This window comes from Maniola jurtina, chromosome 12, assembly GCF_905333055.1.
Source record: "Maniola jurtina chromosome 12, ilManJurt1.1, whole genome shotgun sequence".
Classification (NCBI taxonomy): Eukaryota; Metazoa; Arthropoda; class Insecta; order Lepidoptera; family Nymphalidae; genus Maniola; species Maniola jurtina.
Window position 1 is genome coordinate 13,906,566 of NC_060040.1, and position 19,609 is coordinate 13,926,174.

General features: G+C 38.7%; 2 protein-coding genes across 2 annotated transcripts; both read left to right on the plus strand.

Moving 5' to 3' along the window:
- Positions 1-678: 678 nt before the first annotated feature.
- On the plus strand, positions 679-11,417 carry LOC123870112 (integrator complex subunit 7). The gene is made up of 17 exons (XM_045913279.1): positions 679-858; positions 938-1,352; positions 2,087-2,199; positions 2,521-2,654; positions 3,201-3,389; positions 3,851-4,008; positions 4,520-4,646; positions 4,848-5,023; positions 5,885-6,070; positions 6,644-6,774; positions 7,248-7,480; positions 7,941-8,089; positions 8,364-8,565; positions 9,275-9,486; positions 10,282-10,360; positions 10,547-10,741; positions 11,264-11,417. The coding sequence occupies exons 1-17, from the start codon at positions 771-773 to the stop codon at positions 11,318-11,320; spliced, it is 2,844 nt and encodes a 947-aa protein (XP_045769235.1). The 5' UTR covers positions 679-770; the 3' UTR covers positions 11,321-11,417.
- A 1,372-nt stretch (positions 11,418-12,789) lies between these two features.
- On the plus strand, positions 12,790-19,609 carry LOC123869979 (TLR4 interactor with leucine rich repeats-like). The gene is made up of 2 exons (XM_045913108.1): positions 12,790-14,278; positions 14,749-19,609. Exons 1-2 carry the CDS (start codon positions 13,167-13,169, stop codon positions 15,011-15,013), a joined length of 1,377 nt encoding a protein of 458 aa, XP_045769064.1. The 5' UTR covers positions 12,790-13,166; the 3' UTR covers positions 15,014-19,609.

Below are 19,609 nucleotides of genomic sequence, written 5' to 3' on the forward strand. Positions count from 1 at the left end.
GGTGGCATTCCGGTTACACAATATACCAATATTAGATAATATTTTTTTCAATTTAGAATATATTTAAATATCACTTTGCGTATAAAAATAATTATTATGATTGCTTTTTGTGGAATATTAATTATCTATTTTAAAAACAATAAAGTTTTAACTTTAATTTGCCGAACGCCATTGTGCAAACAAAATGTCAATTTTTCTCAAATGTCATTGTCAATGTCAATTTATCACAGTGTTTCCACTTTTACGGATTTCACCCTATTTTAGGGCGAAACAACTAATACAGGGTAGAGCTTAGGCCGTTTCTTATGTTGACAGGGAATTAGGGTAGTTTGGGGTTAAATCGAACTTCGGGCTCTTACTCTATTTTTTAGAACACGCACACAAACTTTTTTTTTTGATTTTGTTATTATTAAATTATCAAGAGGGATAAACTCACAATAGGGCAAAAATGCCTAGCTGTTAGTTATGTAACTATTTAGCTAGGTATTCATTAATTGTACGATATAACGAATTAGGTAGGTATTAAGATTTAGGATCGTCCAATAATATCAAACATAAAATGATGTCATTAAAATAGTTAAACTGAAATAATTTTTATGTGCTCTAAATGAGGTTATGTCGATTTTTGTAGGGTGAATTCCTTCAGAAACTAGGGTAAACCCAAACTCGTAGGTGGAAACACTGATTTGTCAAGTGACAGTTGGAGAAGCGGCGAAGTGTTGACAACAAATTCGAATAATTTATATTTCAATTTTTCTTTTAATTTTGTAATGATTGGAATCAGAATGAACACATTCAACGATAGCTCGGGGGAGCCAGAACAGGACGCGAACTCCGCTTTAACCGAATTGGACAAAGGTATGAAAATATAACCTCGGTTATAATCCTTAACTTCTTCCTTTTGATCAATATTTTCTAAAAATATCTATTATTTTAGGTCTCAGATCGGGAAAAGTCGGAGAGCAATGCGAAGCCATAGTGCGATTTCCTCGTTTATTCGAAAAATACCCATTTCCTATACTAATAAACTCATCATTTTTAAAACTAGCCGATGTGTTTCGTATGGGTAATAATTTCTTACGTTTATGGGTATTACGCGTGTGCCAACAGAGTGAGAAGCATTTAGACAAGATTTTAAACGTCGACGAGTTTCTTAGAAGGGTTTTCAGTGTACTACATTCAAATGATCCTGTGGCGAGGGCATTGGCGCTGAGGACTCTTGGTGCGGTGGCTGGGATAATACCTGAGCGGCAAAACGTGCATCATGCAATCAGAAGGGGGTTGGAGAGCCATGACAATGTTGAGGTGGATGCTGCAATATATGCCACTACTAGATTTGCTGCTCATTCTAAGTAAGCATAAGCCTAATCGATGCTAATTAATTTGCACACAAAACCAGACTACACCTAATTGATGCCTACATGATACATCTACCTCTTTGACATGAGAAACTGCTAGGGTTATGCTTCATGCCTCTAATATACCTTTTCAGTATGTTTGTATGTTTTTCTCTCTGCAATATCTCATTGCTGAGCATTTAAATGCAAAGTGGCCTGTGAGAAAACTCCTTGAGGAGGATAAAATTTAAAAAATACTCGAAATCAAAATCATTTATTCAAAATAGGTACTATTGTACACCTTTTGTTTGCCCTTAGATTTGAAAGATGATATAGTGGTGATAATTAATTACATAAACTTAAAAATTAATATTGCGGTGGACTCCCCGATCCTTTAACATATACATTCACATGCCATTAAACGTAATTCCTTTTTGATAAATTAAATTATTTCTGACAGTTTTAGTTTTCAGTAATTGTAAACTGCAGTTAAGTTTGTTATTATCTAGACAAAACCTAGTTCATCCTGCTTTTAACAGAATATCTGTCTGCTATAAGATTAAAACATATGTTCCTGAAAAAATATTACTCAATTGAAGATTATGTAAATTATTAAAAACTTCTAAAAATGACAGACAATCAATGTACAGCTTAAACTGGTTCAGAAACTTGAAACACATTACTTACATGCTTTTAAAAATAATATTTGATGTCATGATGACTAAAAAATGCTGTCTATTTTGTTTCAGCTCCTTTGCAGTGGCAATGTGTAATAAGCTGTCAGATATGGTGGAGTGTGAGAGCACTGGTGCTGAGCGGAGGGCCAAGCTTGTGAGGGCCTTGAGGACTGTTCATGGGGGAGGTACTGTTTGCTGCATGTTCTTGGGCTCAGATCTATAGAGGATACTTTGTCTTTGCTCAGACTTTACCTAGAGTTTAAAAGAATCAGATTGACTGCCCAAATTAATAATTAATTCTATCTGTGTTGTCTGTTGATAGGTTACTTAGCAATGTTGTTATTTGTCAAAAATTGTAAGGTCTTTTTTGACAATCACATAGATAAGTAATTATCAACAGATTATGGATAGATTGATTATTAATTTCGGTTGTTAGGTCAGGAAAATAAACCAGTCTTTCTTTAACTCTATCTTAACTATTACTATTTTTTTAAACTTTCTCTTAGCTGTTCGAGCCCAAGGAGTTTTGAAACTTCTAAGATCTCTGCTGGAGAGGTTTCCTTCATCAAGCTCAGTGCGGGCAGCCATCACTGCCCTCACTGCTATTGCTGCAGACACTGTGGTGCATGTGCCTGATCAGGTAAGCCAACATGGCCGCCAAACGGAACAGCTGGAGGCCGCCATTTTTAGTTGCAATATTAACAATGCAAAAAAATATGCAGTTCCAATTATCTAGTTAAATCTTAGACTACTTCAACTATCTTTCAACTTATGCGTATTCCTATATTACTTGTGCTTCGAGTTCTTTAAATTATTGTTTAAGTTCTATTTAATGAGGTTAATTTGATAAAGTCAAACACCCTTGTGTCTTTTTTAATGTTTAAAGTATCATGAGTGATTTCCATTTTAAGTATAAAATCTATACACTTAAGTCTGTCTGTCTTGGAGCTCCAGCCATAGTTAGTTACCACCTACCAGCAAACTGCTACCAAGCGATTTAGTGTTCCAGTACGATTGTACATAGAAACCAATCAGAGGTTGTAGGTCTAATGAAACTGGCCATACCCATTCCAAGTTAGCCTGTTCCCATCATGTGGTAAGTGATAATGCAGTCTGCATTATCACTTACCACTAGGAGAAATCGCAGTTTTGTATCATATCATTTAAAAAAACGTATTTTTTTAAGGTGGAGCTCCTCCTAAGCATAGCAATGAACGACGCTCGCTCTGTAGTGCGCCGCTCCGCTTTACTAGGGCTGAAGAAGTTAGCAGAACACGCAGCGCTATGGCCCGCTGAGTGCATTCGGGATTTAGTATACGCGGCCACTGCTACTAAGGATCCTGAACATACCATGTTATGCTTGCAGGTTATGCAGGTGAGTGAATATTACATGCTTGCGAAAATATGAATAAGCCAGCTGATGCCCGTGACTTCGTCTGCGCTGATTTAGTTTTTTAAATTCTTTTAAATTTTAAAAACCATTCTCACAAATTAGTCGATACTTTAATTAATTTCTTAAACTGGACCTTTTCAAGTAAAGATTTTTATATAAACCTGTGAGGATGATACTGCCACTGTCGGAATCAGAATGCCATAAGCCTACGTTGTCGTATTGGTTTACAAATTGCGAAAAACCAAATTAAATTTTAATTTCGCGGGCAAGCCGGTCTCATGCCCCTTAAAGGTAAGGTGACTTTGTACAATAATAATTCAAAACACTTTATATTCCAAGTCAACAAACTATATATCTAAAAATTGTGTTATGCATCGAATTCAAACTAAGCTGATTTTTTATGGTGTTTGAAAAATGAGTGATACATAAAGCTCTAACTCCAGATCCTCGTTCGTTGTCCTGCCGTGTGCGCGTCGGCGGGCAGCCCCATCGGCACCTCTCCCAGCGCGTTGCGCCAGTTCTGCAGCGACGCAGCTCTGAGCGTTGACATGCAGCAAGCCGCCATTGCTGCTGACGTCCTCACCAGGATTGTGGTTCACTGGTAACACTCATCATCAGCCTGTGGAAGTCCACTGTTGGACATAGGCCTTACCTAAAGAGCGCCACCACACCCGGTTCTCAGCCTTCCTCATACAGTTACTTCCCGCCAGCCACTTTATATCCTCAGTCCATCGTGCTGGTTATGATGCTTAAAAAAACCGGTCTAGTGCGAGTCGGACTCGCACACACAGGGTTCCGTATCTCTGTACAAGAAATAATACTTTTTTTGTGATGTGTTTGAAATTCACGTTTTTCCGGTTTTTCCCCTTTGCTTTTGCTATAAGACATTGCTACCTGCCAAGTTTCATGATTATAGGTCAACGGGAAGTACTCCGATGCATCTTGACAGACGGACAACAATGTGATCCTACAAGGGTACCTTTTTTCTCTGCAGATACAGAACCCTAAGATTATATATTATGGAGTTCCATAAGGCCTGCTTCTATGCAACAGAAATGTACTACGTCGTGTGTACTATTAGTGTACTGTTATATGTAAATGTATATTTGCAGTTATGAGGAGAGTTTACCAGTGGAAGGCGCGGATTTGATGCTGGCACTAGAGTCGTTGGTGATCGCTACCGGTATACCCAACGGTCAGAACAATATCAAACCGTTGCGGATCGCTTTGCGCTGCTTGGTAAGTAGTCAAAAATTAAACAAATACAAAAGTTATCCAGAACCCGAATCTGATTTGTATTGCACCTTTTTTGGCTCGCGAAAAAAATCGGCCATTTTGTTTTTTTTAATTTATGTACCCAGTGGCAACTGGGTAAAATTTGAACGAAATTGTAGTCAGCTCTAGACTGTTAAAAAAACTTTTAGTAACCAATTTCATCAGGTACAACTCAGTACAGCCCAGCCGGATCTGTACGCACAACGCACGGCGGCTGTGGTGGGGGCCCAAATAGGAGCCGGGGAACAACGCCAAGTGGCGCTATTGGAGGCCCTGGCCGCGCTCGGAGCCTTGGGGGCCCCTGCGTTGCCACATTTACTACCAGCGCTGCAACATGCAAGGTCTAGTCAATCTCATTTATCAAATTAAAAAAAAAAAAACTTGAAGCATGTGTCTTTTTATTGTTTTTGAATTAGTCTAATTCTAATTAATTTTTAAATGCTAGCTGATTCTTTAAAACTCGAGCTGATGTGAAAAATCTGTTGATGGATTCAAAATCAGCAATCCTAAATTAGTAAACAACCGCCATAAAATCTTATGCATCAAAAACTTTTTTGGCCTTTTTTAGACCCAAGAAATTGGGATGATGACTATGTCAAAAGTAAATTATTTCTAAGAAACTATTAAATATATAAATATATAAAATAAAATCTAGTCCGCTGGTCTGCTGCCAGTTTTAAGTTTGCTAACCATTTTAAATTATCGATTTAAATAAAACCGACATACAACGAAGATCCTATCCTTATAGGATCACTTCGTTGTATTATTCGTTCGTCGTCCCGTTTTTCCTTTTGAGGTACGGATCCCTAAAAACTAAAAAGTATGTGAAATTACGACAAACGCTTATGACGTCACATCAGTGTATTTCATACAAGCTCCATTACTAAGCAAGCGTTTTGACGTTTGATAAAAAGTCGCTGATTGACTAGTAGTCATCGTCCCCATTAAAGTTTGTGCGGTCGGCCTCAGAATTCGAGTAGCAATTCCGCGAAACTATTGCATCAAAAATTGAAAAAGAATAAAAAAAGAGCCTCAATAGCTCAACCGGTAAAGGAGTGGACTGAAAACCGAAAGGTCGACGGTTCAAACCCCGCCCGTTGCACTATTGTCGTACCTACTCCTAGCACATGTGCATAACCGTGCCACGCGAATATGACCATTAAGGTAAACGACTTACGGCCTTTGACCGTATATATTTTCAGGGAAGCCTGCAAAGACCCGTCCTACGACGGAACCACTCTAGTGCTAATATGCACAGTACTGCTGCAAGAGAGAGCCGGTGCCGCTCTAACGCGCAGAATCAACAGGTCCTGGGAGCTGAAGATCAAGGACGCCATCCAGGGTGCTGATGGATGGACCAGATATCGAGTTGCTAGAGCTTGCTTGAGGTAACATTTTTCACGTCATTAATGGAATTCTAGACCATATCGACACGCGTTCAGCTTAAAATCAACACTATTTTAATGATGCAAAAATCAAGATCTATTGTTTTTTACCCGACTACGCCAAAGCCGATTAGCCGATTAACTTATACTAGAATCGCTCTAGTATAAGTTAATCGTACAGATAGATTGATCATTATTTACTAGCTTATTCCCTATTTTACCCCCTCAAGGGCAGAATTTTCAAGAATCCTGTCTTGGTATAATATGTTTACCTCACAATAGTTATCTGCTGCCAAATTTCAGCCCGATCCATCCAGTACTTTGAGCTGTGCGTTGATAGATCAGTCAGTCAGCTTTTCCTTTACATAAAATACCTAGATTCCTATTTTTATTTTTTTATTTTTTAGATTCCTATACAAAAAATTGAAAAAAAATTCAAAATATTTTTATTCTTTTACAACTTTTACAAGTACTATTGAGTCGTCAAAAGCATCTACCACTGGTTCGGAATGCCTTTCCTACCGAGAAGAACGAGCAAGAAACTCAATAGATTAATTCCAACCGTAAAATATTCAGGTACGGGCACCACAGCCTAGCAGCAGATATCCTTAAAAGGTTATCTGAAGAAGCTCCCAGTGAGTCCGCCCAGCGCTGGATCACCGCTTTGTACAGAGCTGCCGCTGCGGACTCCAAGTTGTTGGAAGACGGTAAGTGGTCCCACAACTTTGTCCTTTGTCTGATACCATCTGTTAGGCTATGCGAATCTTGAGTAACCAATATAGACCAATGGGTTGCGATTTGCGAAGCTGACTTGGTAATGAGTGTGCACGTAGTTCAAAAAACCGGCCAAGTACGACTCAGACTCGCACACGAAGGGTTCCGTACTATCATACAAGCTTTAGAATAGTAATTTAGTATGTTTTTTGTGATATAGCCACAAAACGGTTTTTGAATTTTTTCTTTACTTGTGTTATAAGAGCTATCTTACTCCCAAATTCCATAGTTCTAGGTCAACGGAAAGTGCCCTATAGGTTTTCTTGACAGACACGACGGACGGACGGACAGACAGACAGACAACAAAGTGATCCTATAAGAGTTCTTTTTTCCCTTTTGAGGTACGGAACCCTAAAATTCGACAGATGTTAATAAAAAGTTTATTTTAGTTACCAATCAATGTCAGGTATATCGGGCTTGGAGGAAGCGAGCGCGGGCTGGGAGTCGTTCAGCGACGGCGGGGTGAGCAGCGGGGGCAGTTGCTCGAGCGGGTGCAGTGGCTGCGCCGCGTGCTCGCCCCTCGCGCCGGCGTGGGCCGCCGCGCGCGCGCAGGCGCTCGCCGCGCTCGCCAGCACTGCGGCCGCGGCGCGCGCGCTGTGCACGCAGCCCCCGCCCGCGATAGCGCTAGCGCACGCACAGGTGACTTGCAGATATAAGGCCTCGTTCAGCAACAGCGGGGAGCAACAGCAGGAGGTTCTGCTCGCCACAATAGAGCGAGCCGTGCTATCCGCGTTACACATCAGCTTGTGGCGAGCGATGCTTAGAGTTGCTATTTACATTATCGGCACAGCCTACTGTTCAACAAAAAAACATTCGGCCTGCCTGCAATTATCGTCGTAAGTCGCGCGTCGCGACTCGTCAGATCTTCACGAAACTAAAATGGGACCACCTCGGAAGTATGACCCACCAAACAAAAAAAATATCAAAATCGGTTCAAAGTATCAAAAAAAGAAAAAAAACAGTTGAATAGGGTACCTCCTCCTTTTCTGAAGTCGGTAAAAAAAGCTGAAAGTTAGCTCAGCAGGGCACAGCGCAGTCATAGCTCAATGTTGATTGGTCATCTCAAGGAGGATCAGGGAACATTTTTGTGTCGGTGCAGGCGGCGCGCGACCCCGCGGCCAAGGCTGGCGCGTGCGCGGGCGCGCTGCGGCGTGCGTCGCGCGCGCTGGCGGGCGTGGCTCAGCGCTACGCGGCCATCGCGCGCACCGCCTTCCACGCCGACCCCTCCACGCTGCGACAGCTCAGCATGTATCCTTTTGCTAATACACACCTTAGATTAGACACCTTTCCTGATTTCAGATGCAAACCTTAAGTACTTATAAAATAATATATCGATATGTTGGTATTCATTTGTTATACCTTTGGAGAAATTTGTTTCTACAAAAATAAATAATTAATGAAAAGTAAAACTAAAATAATATTACTTGTACACGCTGGCTAGATGATAGTAGCTGCCATTGTTTAATGGTGCTTTATGGTAGAAAAGAATTGATTTTTTTATTTACCTTAACCTACCAACCAGTTCGCAACACACATACGCTTCGCTAGCCCAATTTTTGGACAGGATAACCTCCAGCCAGCAGGAGAGACCAGAGTTGGTCACCAAAGACATAAAGGCGACCAGTCTAGAGGAGACCATAGCCTTGGCGCCGTCTATATCGCTCGCGAAGATCTCTGTCAAGCTGTTTGACAACCCTACTACGAGCCCGGGGATCACGCATAGAGTACGTTAATTTTTTAGAATGCCGTACCTCAAAAGTAAAAACGGAACCTTATAGGATCACTTTGTTGTCTGTCTGTCTGTCCGTTGCCTGTCAAGAAAACCTGTAGGTTACTTACTGTTGACATAGAATCATGAAATTGGGCAAGTAGGTAGATAGCACAAGTAAAGGGAAAAAATCAGAAAACCGTGAATTTGTGATAATATCACAGAAAAAAAGTTAAAATGTGTTCATGATCAAATAGGTAGTATTTTAAATTTTCAAAGTAAGATAACTATGCCAAGTAGGGTATTATATGAAAGGACTTTACCTGTACATTCTAATACAGACTTATTTATTTTTATAACATACATAGTAGTTTTTGATTTATCGTGAAAAATGTCAAAAAATACGATTGTAGTACAAAACCCTCAATACGCGAGCCTGACTCGCATTTGGCCGGCTTTTTATTTCTATCATCCTAGCTCACCTTTTGATTATAAATAATATCTCATAATCTAAACCCGCGCGCGCCTGCCTCAGCCAAAAAGAGATAGAAATAACCGGCGAGCGGTGTTCACCGAATTCTTAAATGGTGTCTGTATAGTTTTTAATGACAGTTTAATATTACTTGTTGACCAAAGTAAAACAATAAAAATCAGTTTCATCCCTACAATTTATAGCTGTCTTTAGGGGTAAAATAAGGAAATGTTGTTTTTTTTTTTGCATTTAGCACGCAGAAGCAGTTCTAGCGGCTGTACGCGCCTTATCAGTAGGCACGTGTTGGCCGCGAGACGTGTGCAGTGGCGGATGCAGCGGCGCGCTTTGCCGCGTGTCCTTGAGCCCCGCCCACCGCCCTCCGCCCGCGGACCACGCCGCCACGCTACCACTCACCCATCGACTAGCGCTCAAGCTTGAGGGTGTCATACTGCCGCCACCAGAAAGGTAATGTACTACAGGTTGCATAAAACTTAGAATTAGGTTGTCTAAGAACGCTGTCTATGGAAGTACAGTTACCCAGGAGTGAATATTGCGCATCGAACTTTAGAAAGAGATAGCTGGTTCTTAGAGCGTCGTCTCTGTCTCTATGCTCGAGGTAATGTACTACGAGCGCTATCAGTTGGAACATATTGACCGCATCTTTCAGTGCCACCCAGCACCCTCCGCCCGCGGACCACGCCGCTACGCTACTACTCATCGACTAGCGCTGAAGCTTGAGGGGGTCATACTGCCGCCACCGTAAAAGGTAATGTTTCTCCCAACAGAATTTCAGCCACGGCGTTCAACATCAAAGAACACTAGCCAACGTAAAATATATTACACACAAATATGTGCGCCAATAATCTATACATATAATAAAATTGTAGAAAAGTGGTGTCTGTATAATGGAAACATATAAAAAAAAGTAGCAGGGGTTGTTATTATATCGATGCCGAACCCGAAATTGTAATTAATTTTTTTTTTGTCTGTGTGTTTGTGCACGCTAATCTCAGAAACGGCTTATTCGATTTAGCTACGGTTTTCACTAATATATTGTAGTAAGCTTCACTTAGGATTTAGTGTTTATTTCATGTCAATCGGTTCATAAATAAAAAAGTTATGTCAATTTAAAGAATCACGGCGCCTCGCGCCTGAGCGTCCGTGGCTATATAAAGCGCGAAAAGTCACTATTCCACGCGAACGAAGTCGCGGGCACAGCTAGTTTAAAATATATTTATTCATTTTAATATTTTATTTCAGCAAACGCAAGCCAAAGCGTCAAGTGAAAGGTGTCCAAATTACTGTCACCGCAACTCCTCACCCGCGCACCAACGAAAAGGTAGACAAATTAAAATTATATCGATTTCTAAAATTTAGGTTATATTTGGATTGTTTTCATATTTGATTTCTCAGTCTTCTATTCCTTCACTCTCATAGTTACCTGATCATTGCATTATGCTCTAGCCATGTTCAACTTTTGGGTGAATATTCTATTCCCTCACACTCATAGTTTTATCTCTTCCAGACGGTGGAGTTAACAAACATACCGCCATCACTGACCGCCGTGCAGACCGTAGCGCCGCTACGGGACTTCTTCTCCGCCCAGCAGCTAGTTAGCGTGTCCGCCCCCGGCCTGTACACGGTGGCAGTGGAGGCCGCCTTCGTGGACGAGCACGGCGAGCTGTGGCACACGGGGCCCAGGACCTCCATCGTTATCAAGGTAACTGCTAATAGGGTATTTTACCCTTTTTAGGGCTCCGTACCTCAAAAGGAAAAACGGAACCCTTATAGGATCACTTTTTTTTAAGAATATTAGCCACATTAATCATGACTAACACTCGCCTTTCCCCTCCAATTAAGCGTAAAGCCTGTGCCAGGAGTGGGTACGACAATAGTGCAACGGGTGGGGTTTGAACCACTGACCTTTCGGAATTCAATCCGCTCCTCAACCGTTGAGCTATCGAGGCTATAATTTTGTTGTCTGTCTGTCTGTCGTGTCAAAAAAACCTACAGGGTTCTTGCCGTTGACCTAGAATCATGAAATTTAGCATGACATACATATAGATGGCGCTGTTGTCATTAACTTGCAGCGTTACACGTAAAAATGTTAAAATATCCTGTACGATGGTACGGAACCTTTCATATGCGAGTCCGGTTTTTATTGGTTTGGTTGGTGTAAAAAATTACGATAGGTACGATTTAACTTTGGCAAATTAAAAACATATTATTTTTCGATGTCTAGGCTCACGAAGATCCCAGCACCAAAGGGAACAGTCAGACGACGCGCGGGCGTTTTTAGATATGTATTACGATATTTATTAATCAACGATTACTTATTATTTTACAATGTAAATTTCCATTATGTATTCGTCAATAAATTATCATAACAGTTTCAACTACGCGTTTTATTTATCAAAAATACCTACTGTATAATAATAGCTTGGAACATATAACAGAAAAATATACAATTAAACAGACATGTTAAACTCCATCCTACAGCTATTCGTATTACGAGAGCTGTTAGTTCGCCCGTGAGTCAATATTATACGTCATCTCACAAGGTGTTTTGATGATGTCATTTTACAAGGTCAGTTAGACAAAAGTACCTTGACTTTGTATAATTATGAATTACGTAGCGTTACGGCTGATTCACATTTATTCGTCGACAGTATCCAGATAAGTACAAAATATTGACAAAAATTTGGACACCCAACGCTTATTTACTTAGTATAGTGGATCCCCGATAATCCGACAAACGTTTTGCAGGGCAGTGTCGGACTATCGAATTTGTCGGATTATAGAGTACTGCCTAAGACCCTCTATAGTCCGGCGTTTTTTATTAAAGAGTACCTTGTAATCCGACAAATTAAAGATCCAAAGATAATATTCTATATGTCAAAAGTAAACCACATCACATCACACTAATATTATAAAGGGTAAAGTTTGTGTGTATGTGTATATGTTTGTTACTCCTTCACGCAAAAACTACTGAACGGATTGGGCTGAAATTAAGAATGGAGATAGATTATCCCCTGGATTAGCCCATAGGCTACTTTTTATCCCGGAAAATTAAAGTGTTCCCACGGGATTTTTAAAAAACCTACATCCACGCTAACGAATTCGCGGGCATCAGCTAGTTCAATAATAAAATAAACTTGTCGAATTACAGGGGGTGCCGGATTAGACAGGGGTCCACTGTAACTTAGAATTCGGTTCAAGTAGGCCATTCAAACTTATTGACAGCTGAGAAGTTAGCCACAAATCACGTTGTAATAAGTACCTATATACATATCTATGCGTATAAGGTATAAATGTCTGACGGCAGAAAAATCTGGGGTCTTTTTTTATAGACCTCGCAATGCGGAGCCAAGGAAACTGCTCACGCTAATATTGCAATATCGTATTTTAGGTCACTGATTATGTGTTCCGTCCCTGTTTTCCATTGCATTTACATTATATTTACTTACTTATTCCATACCCGCGCGCACTCTCTTCGCAGTTGACTTCTCAGACACCAAAATAAATCGAGCTACTTAGACACCTGTGTTATGATGCAACATAAGGCGTATCATACCTACATTTCATTGGATGATGTGTACAGTGGTCTGTCGTGGCGCATTTGAGACGCGCTCCGATTGGTCGAACATCGCGATAGATTGCTTTGCAACATGGTTGCAACACATGTGCCTACCCTTTGACGAATATGGTCAAAGACAGGCATATTTGACATCGTTGATTTGCACTCGTCCGTTGTAAAACGAATTTGAACTGACAAATGTGACTCTGCCATTACTACTTATTAGTTTTATAGTACGTGTTTTTATCGCTGGCAGTAACGAAGAATGCTTCTAGTTTTAAACAATAATTGAATGTGCTAAATTGGTGTACCTTTAATAACTAATTAGGCAGTTCAACAGACTTTAATAAGTTCAATAATAGATAAGATTTTTCGTAAATAGAACAAAATGGACGATAAGCATCACCTACTTTTGTAAGGTAAACATGAGTGAAATGTATTCTAGTACAATAATCAAATAGGTATCAGTATCACTGATAAATACTAACGGACGTTACTGATAAGTGATAACAATAGCAACATACTATCATAATGTACCGGGCACTTGACGAATCACGACATCGACAAAATGAGGATACTTTGTGCGATTCTCATCTTTATGGTGTGTAGTATTAAAGTTGAAAGTTCTTTGATATGTGACAGTGAATTTTGTGTGTGCCACCACAATAACAAAGGTGATCGCGAAGTTTTCGGCGAAATCGTGGACTGCTCGTACGATCCTAATTTGTTAAAGAAAAACTTTGCTTTACCAGAAACAGCGCATACTCTGAATTTATCAAGAAACAACTTGACTAAGATACGATTTTCACTTGTACTTAAATCTGATACATTATCAGAGTTATTATTGAATAGCAATCAAATAACAGAAATATATCCTGACGCTTTTCGTCTATCAAATCTAAAAAGGCTGGACCTAAGTGACAATGAACTCCAAGTCATCCACAAAGGAACATTCGATCATATAAATAAGCTAGAATATCTAAACTTAGCGAACAATAAATTCGCTACTTTCGAGAAAATAACTTTCCATCACTTGGGAGACTTGAAAGAAATAGTTTTAGACAATAACAAGTTAGGACCGAGTCTTGAACACAATAATCTATTCAACCGCAACGGTTACGGATTGACTAATAAAATACAGTCTTTATCTATGAGCGGAATCAACTTGGAAGTCGTCCATGAAAATTTCTTCGTAGACGCATTTGACTTGAAAAGACTGATTATTTCTAACAATAGTTTAACTGAGACTTTCGAGTTTCCGTTTACTTTAGAACATCTGGATATCTCAGACAATCCTATTAGTGAGATATCCGAAGAAGATTTTCTTGATCTAGTCGCATTAAAAGTATTGAAACTAAATAATTTGCCGATTAAACGCATTCCTGAATACGTATTTGCGTCGTTACACTCTCTTACAAATTTGGAATTGGAAAGAAACAACAATTTAGTCAACTTCAGTGCAACGGCATTTGGGAAGGAAGTACTTGAAGATGCAGATGATTTTGTGCTGGAAACTCTATCCCTCAAAGGATCCAGGCTAACTTCCTTGGACGAGCAACTGAAGGTGCCGTTTGGGCAACTGATAAGATTGGATTTACAAGGCAACTTCTGGCATTGCGACTGCAAGCTGAAGTGGATAAAGAAACTGCAAATACATCCTGATGATTATGATCACTTGAGGTGCGTATCCAACGTTACTTTTTCGTTCCGTACCTTGAGAGGAATAAAGGAACCCTTATAGGATCACTTTGTTGTCTGTTTGTCTGTCGTGTCTTTCAAGAAAACCTATAGGGTACTTTCCGTTGAATCTAGTAGCAGGTAGGTAGGTCTTATAGCACAAGTAAAGAAAAAAAATCCGAAAACCGTGAATTTGTGGTTAGGTACATTACAAAAAAAATGTGTTCCAATATTCAAAGTAAGATAACTATACCAAGTGGGATATATGAAAGGGCTTTATTTGTACATTCTAAAACAGATTTTTATGCATAATAGTTTTTGATTTATCGTGCAAAATGTCGGAAAAATACCCGAGTACGGAACCCTCGGTGCGCGAGTCTCGCGCGAGTGACTCACACTTGGCCGGTTTTTAATTGTCTGTAGTGCTGTCACAACTACCACACGTCACTAAGATATGACCATCTTTTTTGCAGATGCTACACACCAAAGCAACTGTACAACAGTCGGATATTCGATCTCGACGAAAAATTCTTCACATGTGCGATTAAAAGTCCCAGCCGCCATATTGTCGTGACGATATCCGTTATAACCTTCTGCTTGCTGCTCACTTCGCTTGCGGTGTGGGTGTACATGTTCATGCCGAGGTCGCAAACCAGGTGTGACCTTGCCCATATGTACTCTGGTGCTGGATACTCTATTTTGCCAGTTCAAGCCAGCACTATGAGAGATCCATTATGAGATCACTTCGATGTTTTTAAGTTTAAATCCCTAAATAGATCTCAGCATATTGGCCTGCGCACACTGAAGCATGGGATGGCAGAAGATTTTGAATGTATCAATTGAATTTAATATTTATTCCAATCGAAATAAAGTATATATTTCAATGTACGGTGCTCCAGAGAAAACTGCGCTGCGATGCTCCGAGGTTAATCACCTTAGCAAGATTGAACCTTATTTCGATTGGATAAATTTTAAATTTAATTGATAAATTTAAAATCCTCCGCCGTCCCGTTCTCCAGTGTGGGCAGCCCACAAAAGTTCCATCGAAAAGAAAAAGATATTTTGTCAAAAAATATTGCACTAAACGAAATGCCCAGTCGAAATGTCCATCAAAGAAATTGAAAGCATTATATATAGGTGATAAAGGTGTACCATTCCACTGAGACGGCTCGTGGGACAGAATGGGTTGCGGGAGGGAGACAAAGACGTTGAATTCCTTGATTTTCACGGCTACTGTCACCCTCCCGGAATGCGCATGAGCCGTCTCAGTCAAACTACATAATGCCTTCATTTTTAAGAGTATCCGCCATATTTGCTGTATCAACTGTCATGTCAAAAGTACAGTATACCCTTACATTAATGACTAAAATCCAAATCGTACTTTTGATACGACAGTTGACAATCGAGCACACATATAGTTCGCGACAGGTCGATGGTAATCAGGGTATGTAGCTGGGGGGACGCCCCGCACGTCACCCGCGCTAACCCCGTGCGGGGCGTCTCCACCCCGATTGTCATCTCGACCTGTCGCGTACTACTATACTACTACATCTTTAGTAGGTTGAGGTGTAAAAAAAAGAAAATATGTAGATAAAATTCACTTGATATATTTATAAAATACAAAAAGTGTACAAACTGCTTACAACGATTACATCTCGGTATTGTGCTGCGAATTGTATAACAAGCTATTATATTTGTGCTTCGTTAACATCCAGATACAAGATGCGAGATTCAGTCCAATTGTATTTTCTATTAAAATAAATAATTATTCTAGTCTATGCATTTCCACAGATTAACGAAGCCTGAATTCTAAAGCCGGGTCCAGACGAGTGTAACGTTTAAAGTAAGATTACTTGTAATTTAGCGTCAACAGTGTGAACGGCACACGAACTCAAAGTTAATTATTGTGTACGCGAATCTATTATTATTAAAGTCTAAACGAGCACTGCGAGCGCCTTTGTGTTCGCGCAAAAAACCGACAGCCGATGGATCAGCCCGAGCGCCGGCGCGAGCGTTGCATGCAATGTTCGTAGTGCCGTCCACACGTAGAATTCGTGTTACATTACACGTTACGCTCGTCTGGACCCGGCTTAAAGTGTAATAACTAGACTTCGTTATCTTGTCGCGGTCACAGACGTCAAAACGAGACTCTGAGAACGCTGGGTTAGGTCGGTTACTCTGGTTCTCCTACGGACCTCCTCATTTCTGATTTGATCATGTAGAGAAACTCCAAGCATAGCTCTATCTATCGCCCGTTGACTGACTGAGCTTTTTTAAGAGGCCTATATAGTTAAGGAAAAATCCAAAAACTGGGAGTTTGTGGTTATATCAAACAAAAAATTGAATTTACTAAATCACATATAGATGGCGCAGTCCGTTATTAGCTGGCCGTTTTACATAAAAGGGTTAGGTATACCTTGTATGATCGTACGGATAACGGACCCTTTCTGTGCGAATCCGACACGCACTTGGCCGGTTTTTTTATTACAAAACACCAAAGTCAAAGTCAAAATCATTTATTCAAAGTAGCTCCACCGACGTACTCATTGTTTTGTCGCCTGTAAATGCGATAACATTACGGAGTCTAGTAATAACCCTTTCTGATGTCAGTACACCCCCTTAACTTGAGGGGATGACCTTTTAAATAACTTTTATCGAAACAAAACGTTCTCTAACCTCGTCAATTTCACTATTCCATTTGACTTTTATTTATCCTACTTAAGTATTAAAACTCGAAATCTACAGAGCCTCGAGTGTAAATTAAAAAAAATAGTCTTAATTCATAGATGGCTTTGACAAACCAGGGAACTTATTTTTACAACTTTTACTACATTTAGAAATTGCTTGCCTTAGGCTGGGATTCATAGAGCGCACCTTGACTTGCTCAGACTTTAGACACTGTTAAAACGAGACAGCGTTATACCTCAGCAATAACGCTGTCTCATCTTAACTGAAACTCATAGATCATCTTATACAAAACTGTAATGACACACAGCAACTAGAATTGCTAAGTGTCAAAAACCAGAAATTGGGTTAAGTTTAGTATTTTATCCCACTATTATATTGACATTTACTGTCAAACTGTTGACTAAGTCAAAAGTTTTGAAGTCGCACTAAAGGCTCTGTCCTTATAATCTAAAGCAGGCACAAGCGTTTTACAAAGGCTGCGATTTGAGCAACGGGACACAATATGTTTCTTTCAGTCTATACTGCATGTATATTTTTCATCTATAATTAAACTGGATAAAGATATTACTGTAAACTGGAAAGTGTAATTTTAAAGGAGATTGGCGAATTCCATAGAGTTTCTGACCCAAACTAACAGAACCGTGTCCCTCAAGCCCACGTTCACGAACCAAACTTCTCATGCTTGTTCTAGTATACCAGTCTAACAAAAAACTTCATCAAAGTCTATTAAATAAAGTTGGTAGAAAAAAGATATTCACTTGTATTGCCATGTAACGGTTATTTATAATGTGTACTTGTGAATAATTATATTTTTGATCCCAATCTAAAAGTATCAGGCTTACACAGAAAAATATTATTAAAATTAAATGATTTCTGAATCTAAACGGTTTTTGAAAATGCTGGGTCAAAATTCGCCAACCTCCTTCAGTAGACAGTGCTCTTTTGCCTTTCTGGAATGCACGTACGGCAGTAATAGTAATTGTTATTATTATTAATCGTCATGGTTGACTTTGCGCTTATACTATAATATTAGTGTGGATGCTGCTTTACATAGTGGCTAGCGCTCGATGTTAAAAACTTCGTTATCGTGATGTAATTGTAAACAGCGCCACCTACTGTGTTACATGAAAATATCATAAACTTTTGTCTGCATAGGTATTTGAAGGTATTTGAATTTCGATCTACTCACACTCTGGCAAATATAAATGTAAAAACCTTACAATAAGTGATGTATTTTTGAGACGATATGTTACAAAAAGCATAAGATTGAAGCAATCTTTGGTCAATTCAGCTACAAATACATCGAGTACATTACACGCTGTGTATATTAATTTATGTTTAAAGCACAACCTTTTCAAGCTTTTAAAATATTTACAAATTTTCTTATTTATCAGCATCTTTGTGATTTTTGTTTAAAAGAGAACATGTAGGTACATTAGCTGAGTATTTTGTTCATTTTACTGGTTTGGTAGATTGTACAAGTATGAAGATTATAAGATTGTAGAAAATGATTTTCTGATTACAAAGTATTGATTATATATTCCTAATGACTATCAAAATTAAAAAGTACCATAATAATTTGATAGAACTTCAATAAGGGGATTCAATTATGCAAGACATATGCAATTTACATTTTTATATGAATTATAGAATAAACATATCTTTTATATAGTATGTCTTTGATTCATAAAAAGATATTGTCTATGTACTTCTATAATCTATACTCATATAATAGTCAATATGCATAAATGTAGTAAAACCACATCTAAAACTTGAAATTTCTTACAATTTTAAAAATTTTCACGAAAAGCATATAAAATATCAGACTATTTTTATAATTATCAGTATTAAAAACTGTTTTTATCTATCAAATAAATATTTATTCTAAACTATGATATGGTTCTTAGACTACTTATAATAACATTGTATTTATACAGTTATAAATGCAATAACTGTTTTTCGAGTATTAACATATATAAAGCACTGTTTTCACACTGGAATTTTTAATAGCTGTTTTCATTGCTTTAAGGTGAATTTCGTTAGAAAGCTTACTACATAATTAATGATGTACATAGTACCTAACATAGTTTTCGAGTCATTAACTCATTTGATCATTAAATTTTTGCAAGGGTTTGCTCTTTATTTTACTAGTTATGACTTTGGATCACAGACTATAACATAAAAGTTGTAATCCATCTTTATTTTAGTCTGTGTTTTTATCTTTTTACTTAAATATAGGTTATAAATTTTATTAAAATATTTTTTATTCATGCAATTTGTGCGAAACACTTTCCTACAACTAATAATATGTATTTATTTAACCTAAAATCATTCCAAAACATTATGACACAAATTTACAATTAATACGATAAATAAATGCATAATTTAAGTCTTTTTACTATAACATAATGGCTCAGAATAATACAAATGAGATTCAATTTTGTCCATGATTGCACATTTTATTTTATTTAGCTCACATTTTATTACTAATTTTGATGTAGATTTTAATTCCATCGCGTTAAAATACATGATATTAACAACATCATGAAACTTCTTCATTGTGTAAAATAAGCGACTACTGTGCAATAGTTGTTGTCAACAAGAGTATGGGTTGACAGGTTGCGACCGACTAGCAACAATAAATTG

Coding starts and splice junctions, on each gene's coding strand:
- LOC123869979 (XM_045913108.1), top strand. CDS start 13,167: ATGAGGATACTTTGTGCGATTCTCATCTTTATGGTGTGTAGTATTAAA. Junction 14,279..14,748: donor GATGATTATGATCACTTGAG/GTGCGTATCCAA, acceptor TCTTTTTTGCAG/ATGCTACACACCAAAGCAAC.
- LOC123870112 (XM_045913279.1), top strand. CDS start 771: ATGATTGGAATCAGAATGAACACATTCAACGATAGCTCGGGGGAGCCA. Junction 8,090..8,363: donor ACGCTGCGACAGCTCAGCAT/GTATCCTTTTGC, acceptor CCTACCAACCAG/TTCGCAACACACATACGCTT. Junction 10,742..11,263: donor GGACCTCCATCGTTATCAAG/GTAACTGCTAAT, acceptor TTCGATGTCTAG/GCTCACGAAGATCCCAGCAC.